General features: G+C 38.6%; 1 protein-coding gene across 1 annotated transcript in view; it reads right to left on the bottom strand.

Moving 5' to 3' along the window:
• LOC122645294 (probable leucine-rich repeat receptor-like protein kinase At1g35710) overlaps positions 1–26,574 on the bottom strand; it is a 72,966-nt gene that overhangs the window by 34,301 nt on the left and 12,091 nt on the right. The window contains exon 2 of the mRNA XM_043838615.1: positions 16,395–16,466. Coding sequence (XP_043694550.1) covers positions 16,395–16,466 — 72 coding nt within the window. The remainder of the gene's footprint in view (positions 1–16,394; positions 16,467–26,574) is intronic.

Here is a 26,574-nt window from a genome sequence, read left to right as displayed (position 1 = left end):
ACTGATCTCGCTCCTTCGAATATAAAGAGAAGAAAGTCATCTGCTACACAGTCCATAAGTTAAGCTCTCAATAGTAAATTTATGTAGTAAGACACTCTGCTTCTGCTAATCATAATAATAATAATCTTTGTAGTGACCGTTAGATGCGCATTTGATGTACCATAGGTCCATAGCCACAACAAACTTATTTTTATTGGTGAAGCTTGATTAAGGAAGTTCTAGTTACTTTTCTCCAATATTGATGGTCTCATTCTGAATTTTTTGGTAGTCGTTTATATTGGGAGTAATTTTGCATTATCGAGGATAAAAGTTACTCCATATTGTAATGCATCCAAACCCTATGTATAGGGAGGAGAAGAGATTCTTGTGGGGGAGTGTACCACCCACAACTAGACAGAGTGAGGGTTGAAATAGCCACCCTACCCCCAATGGAAGGTGAAAATCACACCCACCCCCCCCCCCCCTTCCATGTGCTCTCCCCTCCCCCACAAAGAACTCTTGCCCATATAGGGAAGTGATCTCGTAAGGATGTATGTGTTAGGGTTATTGTTTGTAGTGTTGTCAATGGTGATTTCAACTACAAGGAGGCACTCACTAAATCCATTACAACTCTCTCATGGACTGCTTCGTTTTATCAAGAGTTATAAGCAACAGTGGAATTGAAGAATATAATGGATAACTGAATTAAAATATGCCCATCTGATCTCAGAATTTGTAGTCTTCAATGGATAACCGAACCAGTTTAGTTCATTTTGTTTCTAAAAATCCATCATGCATTTCATTATCATTTTGTTGATACTTAGTTTCCTTCACATCTGATCACAATCAATTAATGATTGGATGGTGAGTCCTTAGCTCAAAATGGTAGAGCACCTGGGAATTCCAGGGTATGATGGTTCAAATCCATCAAGACTCATACTCCTAACCTGATATGACATTACCAGCTATGGCTATCTAGCATGCAATGTTGAAATGGCCTTGTCTTTATTATTATTATTTTTTAAATTCTTTTTGTTGTTGGTGTCGATTACTTTCAAAGACTGATGCTATTGACCAGCACAAGGCTGATCATCTTCTTCCCCTTGAGCTCATTAATGTTCCTACAAGTGCCATCAAAGATCCGAAAATGGTTCACATTAGCTTGAGACACCTGATCAAGCTAGTTTCATTTTGAGAGATCTTATTCACCAAGAAAATCAAAAGGAAAGACAAAAACATTATACCAATAATACAAAGAAAAATCTATAAAAGAACCCCAAAACCTAGTGCACTCATAATACCTGAAAACAGTGAATTGCTGATTTATAGGATCACCGACCCCAAAACTGAGTGAATTCTTGAGTAACACAGTAAAAGAGACTAGACTAGGAGTACATGGAAATAGTCTCACCACCATCATCAAGAACCCAGATTTAAAGAGAAATCCAATAACAGTAAATAAATAACCTACTGAATCATACATGAGTCTTGATGGACTCGGACCATCATCTCCTAGGAACAAACCCAGGTGCTCTTCCTTTTGAGCTAAAGACTCATCATATATTTGCATAATCCATGTTAGTTAAGGAGCAATCAATCAGAAAAAAATCTAAATTGTCAATATTTCTCTTGGTGAGGCTGTCAAATAAAATAGTGGCTCTCTCCATTGTGATTCTTGAAACCCATTTCTCCCTATTTTAGTTAACAAATGGATCAAAGACCCTGGGTATTTTGTCCTACAGTGAACCTATGGAATTTTTTGCAAGCCCAAATTAGATGTTCAATGATGGGGAATCTCCTATGGTAATTTCTGCTGCCCTTAACTGATAAGAGTAATGACCAAGAGTTGAAGGAAGCAGCTTGAGCTGTAGTGTTCATTTAAGACAACAAACCTCTCTTGCCTTATGTGAAATATGGACAGACTGGTTCATCACAGGAATCATCAGAGGGCAGAGGCATTCAATAGGGATTTAGGTGAGCAGAGTGGATCGGAGAAGCAAAACTAGAACAGATTTTCATATTGTGTTATTTCAACCTCCACAATGCATCAAAAAGAAAAACTACTCCGTCCTGCATAGAGAAGATGGAAAGTAGAAACAAGATAGATTTATGTCATAAAAATGTCCAAAATAATAATTTCCCAACGGATTAGTCATTATTCTATTCCCAATACTATTCCTAATGGAAAAAAAATTCCACCCTTTGCTATCTAGGAAACCAAAGCCTCAACTACGAAGCCAAAAATCCAAGTCTAAACCAATTGTAAATTTAAACCATTCATTCATTTACCATTGACAAGTCCTTATAATTGAAACTAAAGAAGACCACTGCAAACACAATCTTTGCTTATACTTTAAAACCGCATGCCAACTGCATAAGCCTGATGCTTCAAGCATATAAATTTCAAATGTGTTAAATCTATACTGGACAGATGTTTCCAAACTAGAGAAGCTGCCTTCTCAAATCCCAGAAGGAGAAGCTCAGTAAGCTTATTAAAATATACCCTTTGTCCCCTGCAGTAGAGAGATCTCATTTCAAAATGAAAAGGGGGGGGGGGGGGATTAACTGAAAAAAAAAGAAGGAAAAATGAGGCAAGACAGGCGCCGAACCAAAGCCAAAAAAATCTATTGCAGAGAAGGAGCCTTGCTGGGTTTTTTTTTTTTTTTCCCTCTCCCATTCTTCCCTGTTATGAGGTGTTGGTTTCTTTTTTTTTCTTCTCGAAATTGGATTCAAACATCAGGGAAACAAAATAAATAGAGTACCGGAAAGTGTTTTCTAAAGACAAAGGCAAAGAGAGATTCTGCAATAGTCCACACAATCAATCAGAGAAAGAACTCTACCTAAAAAAAAAAATCAGAGTAACTTTAATGGGGAGCCAACCTCTATGGACTGCAACTCCGGTTCTCTACGAAGGATCCGGCGAGATGGGGGCGACAACGAAATAAAAGATCTCCGTTCGCAGCTCGACGATTCCGGCGACAGTGGCAGGCACAGCGTTCTCTGTTGGTTGAGCTTCTGCGAACGTTGAGCAATGAGGGCACACGAGAGGAGAGAGAGAGACACGATGAGATCTCCATTCGCAGCTTGACGATTCCGGCAACAGCGGCAGCGGCAACGTTATTCTCTGTTCTTTGAGCTTCTGCAAACGTTGAGCAATGAGGGCATACGAGAGGAGAGAGAGATACGATGAGATCTCCGTTTGCAGCTCGACGATTCCGGCGACAGTGGCAGCGGCAACGTTGTTCTCTGTTTGTTGAGCTTCTGCGAACGTTGAGCAATGAGGGCATAGGAGAGGAGAGAAAGAAAAGCGGAGTACTAGGGTTTTCAATTTTGAATTTTGAATTTTGACTTAACCATAGGTTTAGGGTTGGTTAGGTTACACTGAACCGGGTTAGGCTTGTGGTTGGTGTAACCAGGGTTAAGTGTCAACTAAAATAGAGAGAGTGATTTAAAACCGTTGGATTGAAGTATGCCACGTGTCATACTCTGGAGGGGAAATAATAGAAAATAATGGAGAAAATAGGGCTGCAACAGGGTCGGGTTGGGCCGGGCTTTTTAAAACCCTAGCCCAACCCTGAGTCCCCTTAGCTGGGCCCAGGCCCGCCCTAACCCTAACTTAGGGCCTAAATACCCTGACCCTAACCTTGACCCTGAAGGGCCAAGTCCAACCCAAGCCCACCCTGATTGGCCCTGCAATAAGTAAATTAAAATAACAATTGTAGGGAAGATGTGAAAGAGGAAGCTTGAAACTAAGACCTCCATATAGCAATTAGTTTTTTATACCACAAACAACCAAGTGCGTTACACGCTTGTTTATGTTTATAATACCTTATATTAATTAATAAATAAAGAATTTTCTTTAGGAACATCAGGGTCAAAATCAGGGTCGAGCTGAGCCCGAGGTCTCAACCCTGACCCGACCCGACCCTAACTCAGGGTCAAGAATTTTTGGCCCTAACCCGCCCTCAGGGCCAGAAATCTTAGCCCAGGCCCTGTTCGGGCTCAGGATAGGTCAGGACGGGTTCGGGCCGACAGGGCCAAACTTGCAGCCCTAGGAGAAAGGATTAAAATTCATCTAGTACCCGAACACTAGATTGGGTCCCATTGGCATCTCTCTCTCTCTCTCTCTCTCTCTCTCTCTCTCTCTCATCATTAAGTAATGACTTGACCTCACGAATCCAATTTCAGTCTAACCAAGTGACTGTAAAAGTTCACAAAGAAACAAAGACTTGAAGACAAATACTTTCAGTGGTTATCACTGAAGAATTTTCCACTCTTCCTTGGATTGAAATAAGTGTGATTTAACCGGTAATCACAAGAAATTTTTTTTTTTTTGGGGGGTGCAAGGGTAAAACAACTTGGAGGTTGATCCCTTGAAAACAAGTGTAATCTCAATGATTGTGACTAAGCAAGAAACAATCCTCTTGGATGGTCATTTATCAAAGACTTCTGAGTTCTTCGATTGTAAGTCTCAGTGCTTGTCGTCGAGGAAAAAAACCAAAGACAAATTTCCAGTTAAATTAGTCAAGATTGGGTGACTATTACGGCGCAAGACTAACGCATGCTAAAATAATTCAGATACAAGTAAAGACTTTGAATCCTACCTTCCTTCCTTTAGGGATAACTGTTTCAAATCTATGGGTTGGAATGTGATTCGGTATTAGAGATTGTTTGGTACAATAAGATTGTTTCCCTTGATTCATTTGGTAAAAATGGTTTGCTCCACAACCTTACATGTCTTCAATCCCTGTCGGAGATTTCTTATCAAAAGAGGTAGCGAAATGTGGGATTTCGTCGTTGTTAGCAGGATCTTTATCATCTCCAATTATCTGCCCCGGGTCCTCTATTTCTTCCAATTCCTCTCGTAAGGGGGGCGGAAATGACCACCCCATCCTTTGCCCGAACACAATACCTGGGTGGGATCCACTCCCCCCTATTAGAGGAATTGGAAAAAATGGAGGGGCAGATATTTGGAGACGATAAATTTTCATCATTGGCGACTTTCCATATCATAGAAAGGAGGAAATTAGAGTTGCCAAGATTCAAATTTGGTAATTAATCTTGGGGTTTGATTGGTCCTGCTGATGGTAATGCCGTAGGTGGGGCCGGTCTTCTCTTTCTGTTTCATGTATTCCTTGGGTATGTCTAGGTTAATATCTTGTAAATTTTTTTTTTTTGGGTTTAATATATTCCTTTATGGTCTTATGAAGAAAAAAAAAAGCAAGAACTATTCACACCTATGAGGACGAAAAAAAGATATGTAAGTCTAACTGGAAATGAATAATTAAACGTATTATCGACCAAAGGAAAAAAAATTCTGGCTATAGATTGAGAGACTATAACGGTACAAGAATAATTCAGATAGAATTGAAGACATTAATATAATTACACACACAAAATTATATAGGGATTAAAAACGAAAAATAATTTCTGAAATGCAATACAAAAAGTTTTTAAAAAAATAACATTCGTTTCAAAATTTGGGATGTTATTTTTCCAAAATAATGGTAGTATATATATATGTATTTTATTTTTTTTTTTTTTGATGAAAATAATGGTAATATCTTGATCATTGCTAGTCTTGGCAATATGAAGTACTTTGTGTTGTTTTATTTTGTCTCAACAACAACAACTCAACCTTATTTCAACTAAATGGGGTCGGCTCTTGGATCCTTGCCCCAAAACAGCTCTATTTGAGGTTTCGAGGTTATACTTGATAGAGCCTAAGCTACGCATTTCTTCATTATTCACCACTTTTCCTAACTTTATGTTTGCCGTTAGCTTTTTTAGTTCCTTGAATCTGAATCGAATCATTATTTCGTACTGGAGCATCCACAGGCCTCCGTTGAACATGGTCATGCCACCTCAAATGATTTTCTAATAGCTTATCATGTATCAAAGCTACTCCCAACTCAGCTTTAATATGATAATTCCTTATTTATCCTTCTTAGTTTTACCACTCATCTATCTCAACATCCTCATCTCCACTACACTGAGTTTATCATCTATATGAAACTTCTTAATTGTGCGCCATTCCTATAAAGTTTTTAAGGAATACATCAATCACACAATACTCCGAACATACTTCTCCACTTCATCCATCCTATTTTAACTCCGTGAAACGTCATTCTTTATATCACATTCTTTATTTATGATTGATCTAGAAACCTAAAACTATCACTTTGCAGAAAATCTCCCTCTCACAATTGTCACCGTCTCATTATCTATCCTAGTGTAACCAAAGTTACAAACTATATACTCCATCTTCGTTCTACTTATCTTAGAACCTTTTGATTCCAAGGCAGGGGAATGGTTAGGTAGGATAAAGACTATGAGAGAGTGTGGGTATCTGGCATCGGTGAAGTAGTTTTCCCATAAATTATATAGGCTCCGTTTGGTTGCAAGGGTAATCGAAGGGAAGGGGAGTGAAATTTTTAAACCTAAAAAAGAAATTGTGTACGTTGGGCTGTAGAAGAGATCGTATTTGAGCGAGGAAATACAAGAGGAAGCGGGCTGAGGAGGGAAACTTAAAGGGTAAATTGAGTTTATCAAAATAGAATGAGATCTCCCATTAAGAAAAAACAAAAAAAAACAAAAAAAAAAAATTCTAAGAGAATGAGATCTTGCTTGGATTTACTTGCCCAAAACAATTCGTTGATTAACCAACCACCTACTTGGATTAACCTACCACCGTGTACTTGGATTTACTTACCCAAATAAAAAATTCGTTGGGATGGGTATTTGGATTTACTTAACCAAAAAAATTAATTAAAAAGCAGGTACATGGATTTAGTAATGTATCAGTTTCGACACTGATCTAGATCGGTCTGTAACGGTCTCGATCGGATAGATATAGCCCTGTATTCTTCCAAAAATCAAAATTTTTTTTATATTTTTACCCTTGTTCTTACCGATCTGCTTATATGGGTTGGTCAGGGTGTCAAAATCAAACCGAAATAGTTTAACGAAGCCGAATCAAACCCTTTAAGCCGTGAAACCGTTTAATAAACGGTTCGGTTATGGTTTCAAAATTGAGGCCGTTTAGTTAAACGGCTTGAGCCGAAGTGAACCGTTTAAAATTGAAACGTTAAACCGTTTAATAAATGGTTCGGTTAAGGTTTAAAAAATGAGACCGTTTACTTAAACGGTTTGAACAGAACCGAACCATTTAACCGAAACTAGACCGTTTAACACACTTAGGAATCAATATCGGTGGAGACCGATATTGATACGAATCAGCCAATCCGATACCAATTCCACAAACGATGGCTGGGTATGGGAATTCAAAAAGGTATAAGCATTTGTTTTTATGGGTAGAAAGGTATATACAACTTTATCGATATAAAGGTATAAGCAACTTTAAGGGTGTAAATCGATTTGGATTTTGAGATTCAAACTTAAACCGAATTGCTCGATACGGTTCGACTTGATTTTTATTCGGTTCTGAACATCAATTCTTATACGATTCGGCTTGGTTCCTATACTCTAATATACAATATATAAAATAATATATTATACTATAATATTATAATATAGTATATATTATTATTATAAAATCTAATAATAATATTAATATAATGTATACTATATATATATATATATATATATATATATATATATATATATATATATATATATATATATTATAATGTATTGATATTTTTTTCGGTAGAGTATAATGTATTAATATACTATAATATATTAATGGGAAAGAGAACGCTACCTGGTCCGGTCCAGCGTGTGGACCCCTGACACCCTTACGCAACTAGGCAAAAGATCTACACATGTACGCACACCCTTACAAAAAGTGAGGGCTCTACAAGTATTTTTATTTTTAATTTGAGAGAGGATTTCCACACAGACGGTGTGGAGAGGAATCTGCACACTGCACCAATATGTGTTTTAAAAAAAATATTATTTATGTGAGAGCCACATTTTTAGAAATTAAAAAAAATTAAAAAAAAATTTATGCAAGAGGAAATTTCTCCACCGTGTAAAAATAATAAACGAAAATTTCAGATATCACAACCACATTCCTCCACTATGTATATACGTTGTTGTGGACCTATCTTTAATGGCGGTCTTGGCAACCGCTACCATAGACGTCCGCTAAAGTATATTATTTGATAGGTAGAGAAATTAGGGCTGACAAGTTGGGGGATAAATGTAGTTATCGTAGTTTTAAATACCGCATCAATAAGTATCTCATATAACTACGATTTTTAAGATTATGTTTCTGCAATTGTAAGGTCCTCTATTATTGCGATGTTAAATACCGCATCAATAAGTATCTCATATAACTACGATTTTGTTTCCTCCGTTATAAGGTCCTCTATTATTGCGGTTTTTAATACCGTAGCCATAAGTATCCCCTATTACTACACTTGTTAACTACAATTTTGTATCCGTAGTTATAGGGTCCGCTTTTTATTGCGGTTTTGAATTCCGCAATAATAAGTATCTCATATTACCGCAATTTTTACTGTGGTTTTAAATACCACAGCAATAAGTATCATATATTATTGAGACTTTTAACTGCGGATTGGTTTTCGCAGTTGCAGGGTCCTCTGTGGCTACGGTATTTAAAACTGCAGCAATAAGTACCCCATTTTACTGCAATTTTTAACTGCGATTTTGTTTCTGCAGTTACAGGGTCCTCTGTTGCTACAGTCTTAAATACCGTAGTAATAAGTATCTCATATTACTGCGATTTTTAACAACGGTTTTGTTTTCATAGTTATAGTATCCTCTATTGTTGCGATTTTAAATACCGCAGTAATAAAAATATCATATTACTACGATTTATATCTGCAGTTTTATTTCTGTAGTTAGAGGATCCTTTGTTACTGCGGTTTCAAAAACCGCATTAATACGTATTCTATATTATTGCGATTATTGACTGCACTTTTGTTTCTACAGTTATAAAGGCATTTGTTAATGCGGTTTGTAAATACCGCAGCAATAAGTATCCCATGTTACTGCACAAGAATAAACCGCAGTTACAGGACATTTATAACTGCGATTTTAAAAAACTGCAGTTAACTATGTGTAGCTACAAGTGTATTTTGTTGTAGTGTAATCATAGCCACCCACACAATGACTATTTTTTTGCGTAGTAACATGAGAAACTTTTATTAAGAACAATGTGATTTACAGATGGATGAAGTTGAACATAACTCTTGGATCCATGAATCGGAATTTTATTTTTTTTTATGAAAGTATAATCACACAAACCACACACCAATCCCAAAAGGCCATGAATCGGAACTTGGCCAGACTGTTGTGCACGTTACCAATAGCACCCTTCCTCGCCAGGAAGTCAACTACACTATTAACCTCCCTTGGAACATATTAAAATGAACAAGAAGTAAAATAGGACGACAAATGGAGAATATCATCCACTACAGGTTTTACTCCTAATGGTGGGTAATATAACCCACGTTGGAGATAAGACATCAAATCTCTAGGATCCTCCACTAGCAAATGCTCATATCCTTTAGAAATACCTTCTAACAACGCCGACCGAATAGACATGGCTTCACCAACAAGTACCAATGTGAATGAACTTGGCATAGAAACAACATGAAGAGAAGCCCCTGTAGAATTCCTAAATATAAATCCAAGACCACCGTTGGTTGTTCCTTGATAGAAGCTAGCATCACTCATCACCTTGATATACTATTGAGGTGGTGGAGTCCATTTTGGATCGTGTGAAAGAGCATTGCAATCCAAAACAAAATTTGAAGTGGAAGCTGGTAACATAGCACCATTTAGGAATTCCCGATGAGCATTAGTAGCCACACGAATTACTTCCTCAAGCTGCCAATCTTTTCGCCCAAAAATATGATCACATTGAGCAATCCATATATACCAATAAATGAGAGCAAAGAGAAGTGAGTTGGTGCCTTTGCTCCTTGCCAAGAGTAGAAAAAGAATCCCAATTCAACAAAAAAACCAGAAATATGATGATCTCCTGATGTAGGGGAAATATATTCCAATCCACTACCAAACCAAACCTCCTTCGCAACTACACCAACCAAGAATATGGAAAATAGCCTCTTCACCTCCATAACGATTGCATATATAGTGGGTCAATGTTGCAAGACATGCGCCTTAATGCATCTCCTGTAGCAAGCCCATCAGCACAGCATCTCCATAAGAACCTTTGTTTGGAAAATAGGAAACTGGACGTGAAATTGGGAACAGTAAAAGAAAATTTGTTCGGACATTTAAAATGGCTTGAAAATTAAATGTGGTGGTAAAAAGAAATGGTCGAACATTTTAAAAAGGGAAAATATCACGTACCTCCCCTGAGGTATGACTTATGTACACTTTCACCCGTGAGGTTTGGGAAATTCCACGTACCTCCCCTGCTTTCCAAACTAAGTAACAAAAACACCCACTCCGTTAATTGTAGATGTTAAATGTTAGAATTTTTATTTAAGTGACCAAATTGCCCTCATCTTCTTCCCCAAATCGTTTAGGGTTCCAAACCCTTCAATCCTAAACGTGAAAGCAGGAGCTGATTCCGGCAATTAAGGAATCCGGCGAAGGATCCGACTGAGGCAGAGAACCGTGACAGTGGTTCCAACCTCTGTGCCGCGACCCTCCTTTCACTGCTTTTAAAAAAAAAAAAATTCTGCAGCTTGCTGCCCACTTTGTGGCAGCGGCCAAAATAGGAATCGTGAAAAACCCTACCGCAGGTCTCCGGCCACCATTAATTCGGTAACGGGTACAGTTACCGGCATCTCAGGCCAAGGAGAGTGAGGCTTTTTCATCAAATAGTTGCAGCAACAACAATGACGACGGCAACCACGACGAACCCAGACGGGCGGAAACGGTTCAAGACGAAATTCAATTAGGAGCAGAAGGAGACGATGTTTGCTTTCTCGGAGAGGTTGGATTGGAAGATGCAGAAGAAGGATAAAGAATTGGTGGAGGAGTTCTGTAATGAGGTTAGTGAAAATCAAATAAAAACCGAATGGATTTTGGTTTTCAGTTTGGCTGGTTTGAAAAAGAGGCTTGTATTCGATTTTGGCTTTGTACATCTTGAACAGAACTCGAAGATCCTGATTCGAATGATTCTCAATTCCGCCGATTCTGCTCCATACCTACTGAAACCATGCTCCCACAGTCCCCCTCGTCACTCTTTACCCTTGTCGGATCTTAAGACGGCACTGTAGAAGAGAGAAAGATTTCTTTTCTTTTCTCTTCTCGTCTCTGTTTGTATACTTTGTATCCATTAATCTATTCTTGACTCTTGTCTGTATTGTATTCTATGATTGACTAATTTATCGACAAGCAAGCTTCGAATTAGAACGAATTAGGGTTTCTATGAACCCTGATTGGCGTTATTTTTTCATATCATGTCCATTATGCGATATTTGCAAAGGAATGATTGAGTCCTCTCGTCACAGGAGTCTATCTCTCTTGCATCGTATCCGCAGCGTCCGACGATCCAACCCCATCTCTTGCAGGCTTCGAAGCTGTTCTCTTAGTGCTCTGCGCGCACTTTCGCGGGGATCTGATGTCAGCATTGCAGTCGTCGGAGCACGGCCATCCTTCGCCAGTAACATGCAGGCCGTCGGTCCTCTGGTTTGGACGCCGCTAAAGGCGGCAGTGGGGTTTTGAAATGCTAAAATGGGTTTAAAGTTTTATGTTTTGGGGAAACGATTTGGCGAAGAAGATGAGGGTAATTTGGTCATTTAAATCAAAATTCTAATGTTTAACGTCTACAATTAACGAGGTGGGTGTTTTTGTTACTTAGTTTGAAAAGCCAGGGAAGTATGTGGAATTTCCCAAACCTTGCGGGTGAAAGTGTACATAAGTCACCAAAAATAATATTAATATTTATACATAAATTGTGCAATTATTACCTAAATGTTTACATCCAAAGTTAACAGAAAGTATAACATAGAATAGAATAAGTTTAAAAAATTCACAGGTGTGCATAAGTATGTATATAAATAGTATAATCTTTCAGTGCTAAAAGATGTGCATTAGAATTCGTAGATCTGAAAACATACAGTAGAATAACTGAGTTAAAGTTGAAAAATAGGCTCCAAATGTCATGTATGAGCGTAAAATTTTCTATGGGGGATAAGAAAAATGCATGGTATACTGAATTAATTCTACGAAATCTGATTCCACCACTTGATCTTGATTCCCCAACTCTAAGATAAACAGAAGAGCTAGCCTCATGGCAGCACGTTCAAAATAGAGTGCAGATCTGGGAATATCTTTTAGAGCACTATTGGCTAAGAAATAACCATGATCATCTCAGATGAGAACATCGTAACCAGCAATAATTTTTTTCAGAATTTAGTTTGTTGATGGGTGGGGGAAGAGGGGGGGGGGGGGATGGTAGCCGCTTCGTCGTATTAGCAAAGAATAAAGTTTCAATTGGATTAGTTAAATCATCTTTAAAAGTTTTTTTTATTTCTTGTGCATCATATTTCCCAAAAAAGAATAGCATACAATTGGTCTAGCTTTTCGCATTTTCTCTTAAAAGAATTAGGAACTTCAAACAAAAAATTAACCCACTCTACATATCTATTGTAGGACACAGAAGGCCTAAGGCAAAAAGGGGAACCAAACCAAGCAAACTTGGCATGCTTGCGTGATAAAAGGGCATGAGCAAAAATTTCGTTAGGTTCATTGGAACTTGGACAAGAGGGGTCATAGATTTGATTCATCTTAACTAAGTTAAATTTAATAGCCAAAGCATTATGACCGGCTTTCCAAACAAAGGAATTAATTTTACGGGGAAGATCCAAACTCCAAATTGATTTCAGGGTAAAAGATGGGAGAGGGTTATGTCTGATTGATCTAAGTAGAAGGAGAGGATGATTAAGAAACGTAGTAAGTTGACTTGACCGAAAAAACGCATTTCCTATCATAAGTCTAGACCCCAGCAATTGTCAAAGATAGTAGAGCTCAACAGAATTTTTACCTGCTCAAAAGCAAAGTTAGATGTAGCAAGAGGTCAGTATTCTATTCCCTAAAGCTAGGGTCAATAAGATCAACAACAAATTCAAGATTGCAATGAGTAGGCTTAGGATACAAAACTCTTAGGTCTTGAGTAAAGGGAACTCAAGGATTAGACCAAATGTTAGTTGATATTGGATAACCTCAAAAGATAAAGAAAATGAAATATGAATCAAATTGGAAGAATTTCATTTACAATTGTGAAGCATACAAGGATATAAGCATAACTTGGGGACTCACTAACTCAACAAGAGAGGATCTACTCACTCTCAAAGTGAACTTGAGGTCCATACATAATAAAAAAAACCAAGGCCTTTAGGCGACAGTTTTTGTAAACTTTAAGAGGGTGGCAGTGCGTGCAGTGGGTGACGACTTATGATGAAGTCAATCCCGGAGTGTGGCAAGTATTGTGGCAAATTCAAGGATTCTGTGTTTGCTCAAGAGGCTATGTGTTTCCCACGTAATTCTGATGAATAAATTACCTTATTACCGAAAGAAAAAAAATATTACATTTTTTAAAACCTCTTTATTAAATGATTTAGAGTATCCATTAATAATCTCTATTGTTTATCATAATTTACAATAAAATTATATCTAATCAAAAATTTTAAAATTTATCCAATGACACATACAAGTACGATTACGCACTTCATAATATCATAGTCAACAATTTGTCCCTAAGAAAGTCAACAACTTGATAGCAAAACTAAACGCGTACACATTGCGAGCTAGCATCATCATGTAATAATCATGTAATTTTGTGGATTAATTGGATTACAAGAACACAATTTTAATCCCTAATTAATCATTTAGGACCCTAGTTTGTCCTCAAGCATTTATTAAAATGAAAAGGAAAGATACAACGAAATTGGTCCTGGGCAATTGACTAATCCCTCAAAAGCCCTACACAGGAAAATGATGCCCACCAAATATCATACTACAAGACAACGAAAAAGAAATTGTTTAAGCAAACCAGACGAAATCTAGAAAATCATCAAACAAGACATATATTCTTATCAATTACAAAGAAACCTGATGTCTTTTTTAAAAATTTGAATACCATCAGAATGAAGCATATTCAAGGCAAAAGATGGCCTCAAGATGATAGTTTCTCAGACACATAGTGCATGTCTGGCCGAGATTGTGGATTAGTGGCTAAACATGAGATTGCTAGCTTCATAACAGATAAGAGTTCTTCAACCATGTCCATCGTGGGAGGGGAGACCCGATTGTCCAACATATCTCTCAATAGTATCATTTGCTTTGTTGATGGCAGTACTAAGTATGATGATAATAGTGTAGAGATGAGTTCACTTGGATGCCTTCCCATCAGCACTTCTAATGTTAGTACCCCAAAACTATAAACATCACATTTTCGGGTCACTTTCATTGTGTAAGCAAGTTCTGCAAGGCATTGAAGACCAACAAACATTTAATTAGATTCTTAAAACTCAAGATTAGAATTCAGTCACTTGTAAATGGTAAGGGATGTATCAAATAAATAAAAAATTTATATTATTGAGAGCAATAACTCAATTTTGAAGCTTATGATAAAGAAAAAAAAATGTTCAAACTTCTAATAAAAATGGATTGATCAATGAAAATCTAATCAATTGTAAAATCTCACTAAATAAAATATTAAAAAGAAGAAATGAAGAATTAATTATATGATATTAAACAATTATATGATATTAAAAGAAAAATATTTTATACAAGTACTATCTATAAATATCTTTCTTAATTTATAACTAGGGAAATGATGAATTTATTACCTGGAGCAACATATCCACACGTCCCTACTAGAGAAGCCCAATTGGATGAATCGGGCTTTAGAAGCCTAGCAGTACCAAAGTCGGAGACACAAGCCTCATATTTTTCATCCAACAAAACGTTGCTGCTTGATATGTCACGGTGAATGATTGGTGCTGAACAATCATGGTGCATGTAAGACAAAGCATGTGCCACACCTTTAATAACATTGACCCTTCTCGTCCAATCCATTTCCGATGCAAGCTCCCTGTTATTGAGGATCTTAGCCAAGCTTCCTCTTTCAAAATACTCATAAACCAAAAAGTAGTGCTGCTTAGATGAACAAAAACCATATAGTCTCACAATGTTTCGGTGTCTTAGTTTTGTCAATGCACAAATCTCATTTCTAAATGCCTGAATGTTGGCATTATCACATTCTTCTTGAATTGATTGGTGAAGCTTTTTGACAGCAACTACTTGATCCGTTGACAGCTTTGCGATATATACGCTTCCAAATCCTCCCATTCCAATGCAATATTTTGCATCAAAATCCTCTGTTGCTTCGATAATCTCTTGATATGCCATTCGTCCGTCATAATTCCATACAGAAAATAAATCTGTATTACGTGTTGTTGCTCTTTGATTTGTCTCAATGATTCTTACCCTTTGGTGAACAACACGAGCGATACAATGAATGGCAAACAGAAGAAATAGCACACCAACCAACGGAACCACAACAATAATCAGTATTTTGTGGTCTGTTTTTCCCTTTTCTCCTTTGGACAAGGATGATTTGCATGGTTGCAGACCACTGGCATTGCCACACAATGCTTTGTTGTTTCTTAAAGCTTCTATTGTAGCAGCATTTTGAAAGTCTCTGTTGTTCGGAATTGGACCCTCGAACTCATTGTAAGATATATCAATGGATATCAAGCTAACCATTCCATCAAAAGCAGAACAAATGTTACCACAGAATTGATTGTGGGAGATATTTAACTTTTCCAAGTTCCCCAAATTTTTGAACTGAGACAGTATCTCTCCACTGAGCCGGTTTTGACTAAGATCCAATAGAATTTGAAGGTGAACCAGATTGCCAATTTGATAGGGAATGCTTCCATTCAAATTGTTGTTGCTTAAATCCAGATATGATAAGCTGGAGCAGTTCCCTATTTCTTTTGGTATTTGTCCACTCAAACTGTTTGTTGACAAGTCGAGATATGTTAGGCTGTATAGCCTTCCAACCTCTAATGGTAAATTGCCAGAAAGTTTGTTGCCACTCAGACTCAGATTTAGCAAAAATGTCAACTCACCAAATTCTTTAATAGGAATTTCACCCACCAGGTAATTTGAAGAAAGGTCAAGAACATGCAGTTGGGTTAACATCCCAAGCTCCGGAGGTATCTTACCTGTAATATTATTCCCAGCCAAATGTAGAGTTTGGAGGTTTTGGCATTGACCCCAGGTTGATGAAAGTTCACCATACAATTGATTATTGCTCAAATCAATGTAATTCAGCTTCTCATAAACCCCAAAGTCTTCTGATAAGTTTGCAACAAGTTGGTTATTTTGGAGTCGAACTCTAAATAAGCTTGTGCAGTTTTTGAAGCCTTTTGGAATAAGACCTGTAAGATGGTTGTTAAATGCAGTGAAGTTTTCAAGTGATCCACTCATGCATAGCCCTTGTGGGAGACTACCTGAGAAATGGTTATCTCCCAATTGTAAGTTAGCCAAATTGGTAAGATTTCCTATTTCTTCAGGGATTGATCCAGAAAATTGATTTTCCAGTAGGTTCAAATTGGTGAGCTTCTTTAGGTTTCCCAAAGTGGAAGGGATGCATCCTGATAGTTGATTGAGAGTCAATTCTAGGTCACTCAGACTTGTCAAGTTCCCTATTTCTATAGGAATCCTACCAGAGAGTTGATTCTTAGAGAGTAATAAAATAGTTAGGTTTTTCAAATTACCTAAAGAAACAGGGATTGAACCACTGAGATTGTTGAAAAGGAAGTACAGATCAGTAAGTGATTTCAAATTTCCTATTTCTTGAGGAATGGAACCAATTAGATTATTATTTTCCAGGGTTAAAAATCTGAGCTGTGTCATATTTCCTATTTCCTTGGGAATGGGACCTGAAAGTTGATTTTGGTATAGGTATAGAAAGTACAGATCTCTCAACTTACCTATAGATGTAGGGATTGAACCAATAAGATTGTTTTCATACAAAGAGAGCTGCCTTAGACTGGTCAAATTACCAAGAGATTCAGGTATGAAACCAGAGAGGTTGTTGGAGTGCATGGTCAGAGTAGTAAGGTCTTTCAATCTTCCCATATTGTAAGGTATGGATCCACTGAAATGATTATGATCAAGATACAAGATATTAAGAGTGGTAAGTAAGCAGATTTCAGATGGAATTGATCCTGAGAACTGATTCACAGACAGATCCAGGTAGTTGACGACAGAAAGGTTAGCAATGTTGGATGGAACAGTGCCAAGAAGTGAATTATTAAAGAGATTCAGGTGTGTAAGAGAAGGAAATGAGGGAAAGGGGAAGTTCTTAATCATACCTTGCAAGCCCATACTTGTTAAGTTAATTTGAGTGATGCTTCCCCTTTGATTGCAAGCAATTCCAATCCAACTAATGCAGGGGTCAGATCGCATAGAGGAATTGGTGGAATTTGAATCATCAACTACTTTCCATGAATGGAGAACAGATTGGCTTTGGTTGTTGAGATCGGTAGCTTTCCATTTGAGGAGAGCATCAGCTTGGTCGGAACTCAAGGCATAGGAGGAGGAGTTGGAAGAAGCAAGAAGCAAAGTAGTGAAGAACAGGAAGGATAGGAAAAGATTATTGAAGGAGAGAGAATCCAGACAATCTAGTAAAGTACGATTGCAGAATGCCATGTTTTTGGTTGCCTTCAGTGATTGAATGAAGAGCAATGGCCGGGAGCTTTATGGTACCAAAATGATATCGTCCGACCACGGTGGCATGTAAAAAGCATTCAAAATTTGCATAATGTAACGCTCTCTTATCATCTTTCCCTCTTTCACACACCAACTCAGTTTTATTATAAGGTATGAAATCATTCAAGATCATTTATTTTTCTATGATTTAAAGTCTTTGTTTCAAAAGAAAAAAAAAGAAGTCTTTGGTTTTTTTTTTTTTTTTTTTTGGTAAACAGTCTTTGGTTTTTAAAGGTGATAGAGAAATGTGGGATCCATCAAAAAGATTGCCCTTGTTCGATAATAATTACTGAGAATTGTTTACCAAAAAAATAAAATAAAATAAAATTACTGAGAATTGAATAAACTTGTTTTGAAGGGATGATCAATTAACCTGAAAGTCCTTCCCATTAATTCTTCTTTCCTAATACCAATGTTTGTCCGATAGCTAGTCGACATTTATTGAGTTGGGCTCATATTTATTTACATCCATGGAGGCGTGGACGATCCAGATCTTCTACGGCGCGGGCTGCCCGTCCTGCTGTGCTGCACAGATACAAGGCGGCGTGCATTGACAGTCTTGCCCCTGCCAGAGCGCCTTGCCCGAGCAAGGGTAAGGCGGTCATTGCGCGCGGCCCTGCGTCTGCGTAGCACAGACAGGACAGGGCAGCGTGCCGTAGAAGATCTGTGTTGGTGGCGTGGATGGTCCTTCCCCAATGAGGACGACCGAAAATACACTTTTTTCTTTGCCCAGATTGTAAGTCTTTGTTTTTTTCTTTTGGAATTGGGAGCTTTATATATATATTTTCTATAGAGGGGGGGGGTTGTCGAACCGGGGAGGGGGGAAGGTGTTATACCCGCACCCCGGATCATAATTAATTTTTATTTTTTTCCCGTGACGTGTGGTTATCACTGCCACGTATGCGGGTGAGCTGTTCTCACTGGTGGTCAAACCCAGTTACAAATTATTGACCATGATACGGGCTTACCATTGACACACCATGGCAATGAAAAAGTAAGTTTTAGCCTCAAGTCTTATTAATTATTCTTCCCTTGGTAACCTCGAAGTGCGGGTCCGGGCTTGAACCGCTCGAGCTATTTCTTGAGAGAAGGGAATAATTTAAGTTCGGGTCCCACGCACCTTTAGGAAGCATTGGGGACTTATACCCATCTCTTATGAACCCAGCAAGAATGGGCTTTTCCCTAATTAAGGTTGTGGGCAGGCCCATTTAACTCTATTTGACCCAAAGATGGGTTAACCCATTCCTTTACCCTAAATAAGACCATGGGTCAACCCATTAAGCCCTCTTGACCCATTTAACTTAAACTATCCATTTGGCCTAATGACCCATTTATCTTGGATCCACCCATTTAATTTTTAACCCATTTAACTTAAAGGACCCAAGCCCATTTTCTATAAATAAGACAAAAGGGGGGGGGAGAAGCATTCATTTTCATTTCTTCTCCCATCTAACCTAAATCGTGGAGGAGAGAAAGAGGAGAGAAAGGAGAAAGAAGAAAGAAGAAAGAAGGAAAGAAGAAAGAAGGAAGGAGAAAAGGAGAAGGAGGAATGGAAAAGCTTGGTTGAAGGCTTGGAACCTCACCTTGTGAAGCCCTCTACGTGGAGCTTTTCTACATTGGGGAAGGTAAGCCATTGAAACCAACATCTCTTCATCTATTTTGAGTTTTGAGGTTTGGGAAATGGGAGAAATTCGACCTAGGGTTCTCTTGGAACCCAAGGAATCGATGGAACCTCTAAACCTACACTATAGTGGAGTTATTTCACTCCATTACAAGCCCTAAGCCTAAGTAATCTCTTTCCATTTAAGAAATTTAAGGTTTCTACCCTATTATGTCCTAATTTAGGTTCTCTTTGTTTTCCCTCTTAAATCCATGGGATTACATGGACCTAATGAAGTCTTAGAACCCTAATGGACCTAGGAGGAAGCTTTCTTGAAGCCTCCCTACCTTTAAACCCCTTGGAAAATGAATCCCTAGCAAGAAACCACCCGAAATTACCTTCCCGAGAAGGCCCCTGTGAAGCTCTGGATTTACACTCGATTTCAGCTTTCAAACCACATCCGCATCCGACCTTGACTAAAATTGTCCTCGAGCCCTGTGAAGCTCGGATTTACACTCGGTTCGCCAAACCACATCCAGCATCCGACCTTGACTAAAATTGTCCTGAGCCCCGTGAAGCTCGGATTTACACTCGGTTTCAGTTTTAAAACCACATCCGCATCCGACCTTGACTAAAACCGTCCCGAACCCCGATTTCCTAGGATTTACATGTGGTTGCAGAATTTGGGCATGAAACCACTCCGCAACCACTTTGTTTCGAAACCTTATACTAAGTGATTATGGGAGACCTTTTGGGGATCCTTTCCTTCGCTCGTTAACCTTATTTCACTCTTTGTTTAGGTTAATATATTCATCTTGTGGCTTATTGCTTGATCGAGGCGACAACTTATAATCTTGGTGCTTGGCATATACATTGTGAGTGGGTTTGGTTGTTTGGGCTTGATATTATTATTGCATTGTATATTATGTCATCATTATAAATTATTAAGCATGCTTACGCATATTGTATACTTTTATATATGAATGTTATGATGTTAATTGGAGATGTTTTACTTTGATGGGTCTCGGTCGGTGGGTGCTTTGCAAAACCCCTGGATAATATATATATTTATGAAGAAATTATGTTGAATGTCATGTTGAATCAGATGCGCCGTGCAGTCTTGTAACCGGGCACTAAACCGGATGAAAAGTTGATGTGCCCTGGATTACCTCTCGGGCGATAGGACTTGCATGTAGTGTGGCTAGGATTTTACACCCTTATGCTACGACCCTTACCAACAGGGGTTTAGGTGTTGGGTAATCGAGATACCGGATTCGTGGAGGTGGGAGAGGCCAGTCATGGTAGTATTGGTTATCGGGGTCCGCCACCGAGTGGTCTTGGAGGCTTCGATCGACGTAGGTCCCGGTGACAATTGAGGTTTCATTGTGGCGATAAGTTAAGTGACCCACAGTGTCTCCCGAGTTGTCACGAGATATGCCATTGACTTAGTTGTGATGTTAGGTGGAAAAATTACTTAACATATGCATGCATCATTGGACTATGTGAATTGTGTGTTTGTGCATCCCCATCCCCTCACGGCTCGGTGGAGAGCTAACCCCTCGTGTACACAATTTTTAGATTATGATGCGTAAGGAGGAGCGGAAGTCGTGTTAGAGGAACATGGCAACGGTGTCTTTGTGACAATTGTGCCTACGGGCCGTGAGAATTCTAGGGACTTGTTCCCCTTTTGTTTATTTTAGGGCGTAGGCCCATGTAAAAACATTTACTGTTATACCCTTGTTAATCATTATTAGATGGTAATGAAAAATGGATTAACTACAGTATTTATCATCTAGGCTTTGATCATCTTGTAACTATTGATTTTATACGCTTCCGCAAAACTACTGATCATTTGGAATGTAATATTTCCCCTTTCCGCACTCTGATATTATATTGTTTTAATATTAGTTATGATCGCGCGTTGGGACACGTGTCGGTGATCCTGCAGCTTAGTAGGATGACAAGTGTTGTCCTAGTCACCCCTTATAATGTATTTTATCCCTTATGCAGGATAGGGCGTGATGTGAGTGGTATCGAGCAATGATGCTGCTGCACCGACCACATCTCGCGGACTCTTGATTTACTCTCCACAATTAGGTTCTAAACTAAAAATCTTCAAGAACATAAATGATTGTGTGCAGACATAGGAGAAGACTGGTTGTGGTGAAACAAAAACTTAGAAGATAATAGGCAACATGGCACTTAGGACTTGAACCATAGGTCGTAAAGCTACAACTATATAATTGCTTGGTTGAGCCTTAAGTAGGTCATAAATGGGTAACTATATGTTATAATTCATAAACAATAATGAATCAATCATAACCAAGCACAATTATCAACAATGATTTAAATAAGAGAGAATTAAGCAAATACATAGAGATACATATAAGATTAATTACAAATATTCAATTATTCCAAATCTTCTTGGGAGGCAATCATATCCTTCCCATTTCAACATTCATGATTTCATCTATTCCAACAAAGACATATGATTCTATCCCGCTCAATCAAAAGATACTTATCTAAACACCATGATTGTTCCAGTTCTCCTTGGCGTAAGCTGTGTCTTTCTCAACTCAAAATGCAAGATCTCATCTGTTCCAACTCAAAACATTTGATTCTGTTCATCTCAGATTAAATATATAAGCCTACCAATTCTAAAAGTCCCCATTGTTCATCCTAAGACAAGAACTAGAAGAACCGATCCGGGATAACTTTAATTGTTGAGAGAAAGTGAGCTGACATTTGCACCACCGCCACCACCACGACCAAGAAAGGTGTCGATGTCATCTACCCTCTCTCAATACCCTCTAGGCGCCAAGTCGATTGGAGAGTTGCTTCGTGACCTCATCGAAGCCATCCACCACTCACAGGTTTAGCCGCTGATGGTCGTCGAATGTCAATACCTCCCACTTGATTAAGGTATAGGGATTCCTTCTAAGTGAATAATAGGTCCTTGCTCCTCCAATGGACACGTTGATAACGCCTGCCAACCGTGTCGCAATGAAGGCTATAGGAACCCCCTTGACACATGAAACAACCCGATAGTTTTGTGTGCTCGTGTTCTCGGTATCCGATTTGCATAGAAATGGCGAATGAGTTTCGGTAGTATGGTTCAGGAAGGTTGAGAATGTTGGTCCACCCCAATGCCTTGAATCTCTGTCCCACCATGTAAGCTTTGAGATCATCCAACACTATATCCCGCCCTTCCACTATATTTTTGAAGCGGAAGTAGTCTTGGTAAAGCTCTTGGTCCTCTATCTTTTGAAACCATAGTGGATCTAGGACAGTTGGTGCAACTTGTTCCACGCATGCACACCACGTGCTTGGAGCCATTGATTGTTTTAACCTGCAGGTAAAAGCCAAGATTGATAGCAAATTTGTACCTTGAATGCTAAGGCCTAAGTAGATGATCAATGTAAGGTTGTGAAGTTCAAAATCTAGCCCTTGATTTTCCTTCCAAAGCAAATTAAATTTCAGCAGGATTCTTAGGCTAAAAAAATTTTGATTTTATCCAATTGTGATCTAAGAAGTTGGGGAAAAAAAGGAAAAGCATGGCCATTATGTGAAGGACATGATAAATAATGAAGATTCATGGTCATATTATGCCTAGGACATGATATTTTATACAAAGTAGTAAGTTCAAACAAGAAGTAGACTTGTTCGATCATGGAGTATGCCTTGGGCTTCAAAAAGAAATTTCAGATTTTGTGATTGGAAGTTTGAATCTTGAGAAACAAGTAAAGTTGGCTTGTGACCACTCAAAGGATGTAAACTAAGCCCTATCTAGTAAGACCGATTCATACATGGCAAAAGAGAAGAGGAAAATTCGAGTAGGTTTTGGTTTTTCCAAAATCCAACCTAAATCCTTGAGTTAGATGCCAAGATTGTATGCAAGCCCTTGTATAGGTTGCTTATGATGAGAAAATGGTTAAGATTAGGTTGTGAGTAACCTACCAAGCAAAAGGAAACAAAAACCCCAAGTTTTATAAACCCGAAATCGATTTTGGGGTTTCTCCTTGAGAGAAATCAATGGGAGAGAGAGAGATCTTACCCGAATGCGATTGGATGTTGTTGAGGAGTAATTGGGAGCACTAAAATCCACCGAGGGAAGAGAGAGCAAGAACGATCACGGCTTTTGGTTCTTCAAATGTATTAGGATTGTGTTTCAAGGAGGAAAATAAACCCCTAAGTTGCGGGTTTTAAAATTTTAATTTTTGGGCCATGCGGTTTCACCGGATTCAATTTTGTGAAACCCATTGAGAATCCACGAATTTCTCGAGAACAAAATTGGTTTTGTAAAAGCTCGGATTTACCCGTGGTTGCAACTTACTGAAACCACACCTAAACCGCCAAGCCGTAAAGGATTTTCTTGCCCTGTCTTGATGAACCAACCTATGTTAGGCTTTTATTACCTCTATTTGATGTTTCTCTCGCCCCTCTTGTGGCATATCTTACCCCGGTAACTTAAACTTTATGCTTGACAAATAAAAGTATAGAAGTGAAATGTATACAAGATGTGAAAATGGTATTGTGACAAGAGCATATAAGGGAAATGAGACATGATAACCATAGGAAGATGTTTGGAGTGAAGAGAAATGAATAAGATCAATGCACATGTAAAATTCATGTGACATTCCTAATGTGTGGATGTGAATAATGAGATCAATGTGAACAACATGTACTTTTGGCTACTTTACATTCCAACCAATGCCAACCAAGCAAATTGTTGGATGAAAATACCTCAACAAGAGACAAGAATTATTTATTTGAGGAAAAGAGGAAAGATTTTAAGGATTTTATCAACAATCATGTGTACAAGAGAATATGCTTGAAGATAAGACAATGTGATAATTTTCTATGAGAATTTATGGCATGTAAAAGAATTAGATTTGAACTTGGAGAGTTTTCCCAAAATACTGTGAATTGAGGACTTTACTACAACTAAAACTTGAAATTATCATTATAAATCATGCGGATCAACGAACGGATCCACACTCATGCATCCGTCCGTAAATCCGTTTGACTTAAACCCTCTCGGCCATTGAGACTTTTGAGATTGGACAAACGAACGGATTCGCATTCCACATCCGCTTTGTTAGTCCGCTTCCCTATTTTCGCAGAGGAGCCACGAACGGACCCGAGTGCGACACCGCTCGTGAGTCCACCCGATTTCTTTTAGGATTTTTAGCTTGTTTTGGAGACCTTTGACTACACTTATATGTGATGATTATGTGCCTATACCCTAGATCGGACACCCGTTGTGTGACCCATTTGTGGGAACCACCTAAGTCTAGTCAATACCTTGAATTGAAAGAGGTTAGGACTTGTACCCGATTGGGCCAGCTAATAAAAAGTAGCAGGCATTGGTAACGCCGTGACTCCTCTCTTACATAAAGGAAGAAGAGTTACCTTTGAGGATAAAGACCTTCGATCCTATGAATTTAAAGACCCGAACCTTATGGATAGAGAAACCTAAACCTATACGGGTAGAGACCCTCAATGGGGTGCGTAGGAAAGGAAAGTAATAGACTGGTTTATTTGAGTAAACCATGAAGGTCACGTGTATTTGGAAGTCATTCATAACACCTCAAGCTAGTGACGACTCTATTTGAACTTTACTTGGTCCATCCAAACCTTGTTTAGACTCATAGAGAAAGTCCTACACTGTGATTTGACTTTCCAAAAAAAAAAAAAAAGACTTAGTGAGCCGTGCACTCGAGAACTTCTTGTTCGTGGATTGATCTAGATGATGAGATATGTCCATAGGGATTTGAATGTAATTATTGAATCTATGCCTACATATTGGTGTGATAAATATATATAGATATCCCTTAGAACCCTGGACTTGTGTGACTAGAGTGATTCTCCGGTACTACAAGTATGACTTACCTCGACCTTATTGTGAAACTAGTGAGCCCCGACCTTGGTTGACCAAACCTTAGGGTAATGAAGAATGAATTTAATGACCGGATAGGTTAAATTATGGAGACTCGCTTGAAGAGTTGACTTGGACAAAAGCTAGTAATGGTTGTTGGTTCTCGAAAGAGGACTGATGTGGACTCTTTCCTGTGGGATAAGCGTGTTATAGGTTTAAAGGTTGTGAAAGCTAAAATCGAAGGATGTAACAAAACCTTCTCCAACGACAGATATGAATGGGGTAATGGATCACCAAATGCGTTCCCTCCGTCATGAGGAGTGAACAATAGGAGATTCCATCAATATTCCAAATCATTCTAAAGTTGGGTTAGGTAATGAGACAACCGGATGTGAAAGCCTTCGAATGTGAACCCTATGTTGGGACATGGACAAAGTTAAATCCTGTAACCCAAGGCCACCGAGTAGTGAAGGCTAGAATGGTATCACCCGATCTGGAAGATTTAGGGAACTCTGTTCCTTGAGACTTAACTTAGTAGTTGGAACCCTGTTTTTCTAGGGTTATTGTGAACCACACCCCTGTGGTAATGTGACCCTGTAAGGAAAAGAGAATTGTGGAACTCGACTTGCTGTGCCACGTAGGCACTACCTCATCTTGACCCGACCTTTGACTTAGTTCAAGATGTGGGTGACTTGGGATGTTGTTATCCAACACCCTTCTCACTGAGACCCTAATTGCCTCAAATTTCGGGGCGAAATTTCTTGTAAGGTGGGGAGGATGTTATACCCGCACTCGGATCATAATTAATTTTTATTTTTTCCCCGTGACGTGTGGTTATCACCGCCACGTATGCGGGTGAGCTGTTCTCACCGGTGGTCAAACCCGATTACAAATTATTGACCATGATACGGGCTTACCATTGACACACCATGGCAATGGAAAAGTAAGTTCTAGCCTCAAGTCTTATTAATTATTCTTCCCTTGGTAACCTCGAAGTGCGGGTCCGGGCTTGAACCGCTCGAGCTATTTCTTGAGAGAAGGGAATAATTTAAGTTCGGGTCCCACGTACCTTTAGGAAGTACATTGGGGACTTATACCCATCTCTTATGAACCCAACTAAGAATGGGCTTTTCCCTAATTAAGGTTGTGGGCAGGCCCATTTAACTTTATTTGACCCAAAGATGGGTTAACCCATTCCTTTACCCTAAATAAGACCATGGGTCAACCCATGAAGCCCTCTTGACCCATTTAACTTAAACTATCCATTTGGCCTAATGACCCATTTATCTTGGATCCACCCATTTAATTTTCGACCCATTTAACTTAAAGGACCCAAGTCCATTTTCTATAAATAAGACAAAAGGGGGGGGAGAAGCATTCATTTTCATTTCTTCTCCCATCTAACCTAAATCGTGGAGGAGAG

The sequence above is a fragment of the Telopea speciosissima genome, chromosome 11 (assembly GCF_018873765.1).
Source record: "Telopea speciosissima isolate NSW1024214 ecotype Mountain lineage chromosome 11, Tspe_v1, whole genome shotgun sequence".
Lineage (NCBI taxonomy): Eukaryota > Viridiplantae > Streptophyta > Magnoliopsida > Proteales > Proteaceae > Telopea > Telopea speciosissima.
The sequence above is the reverse complement of the archived record's forward strand: the minus strand, read 5'-3'. Positions and strand labels throughout refer to the sequence as shown.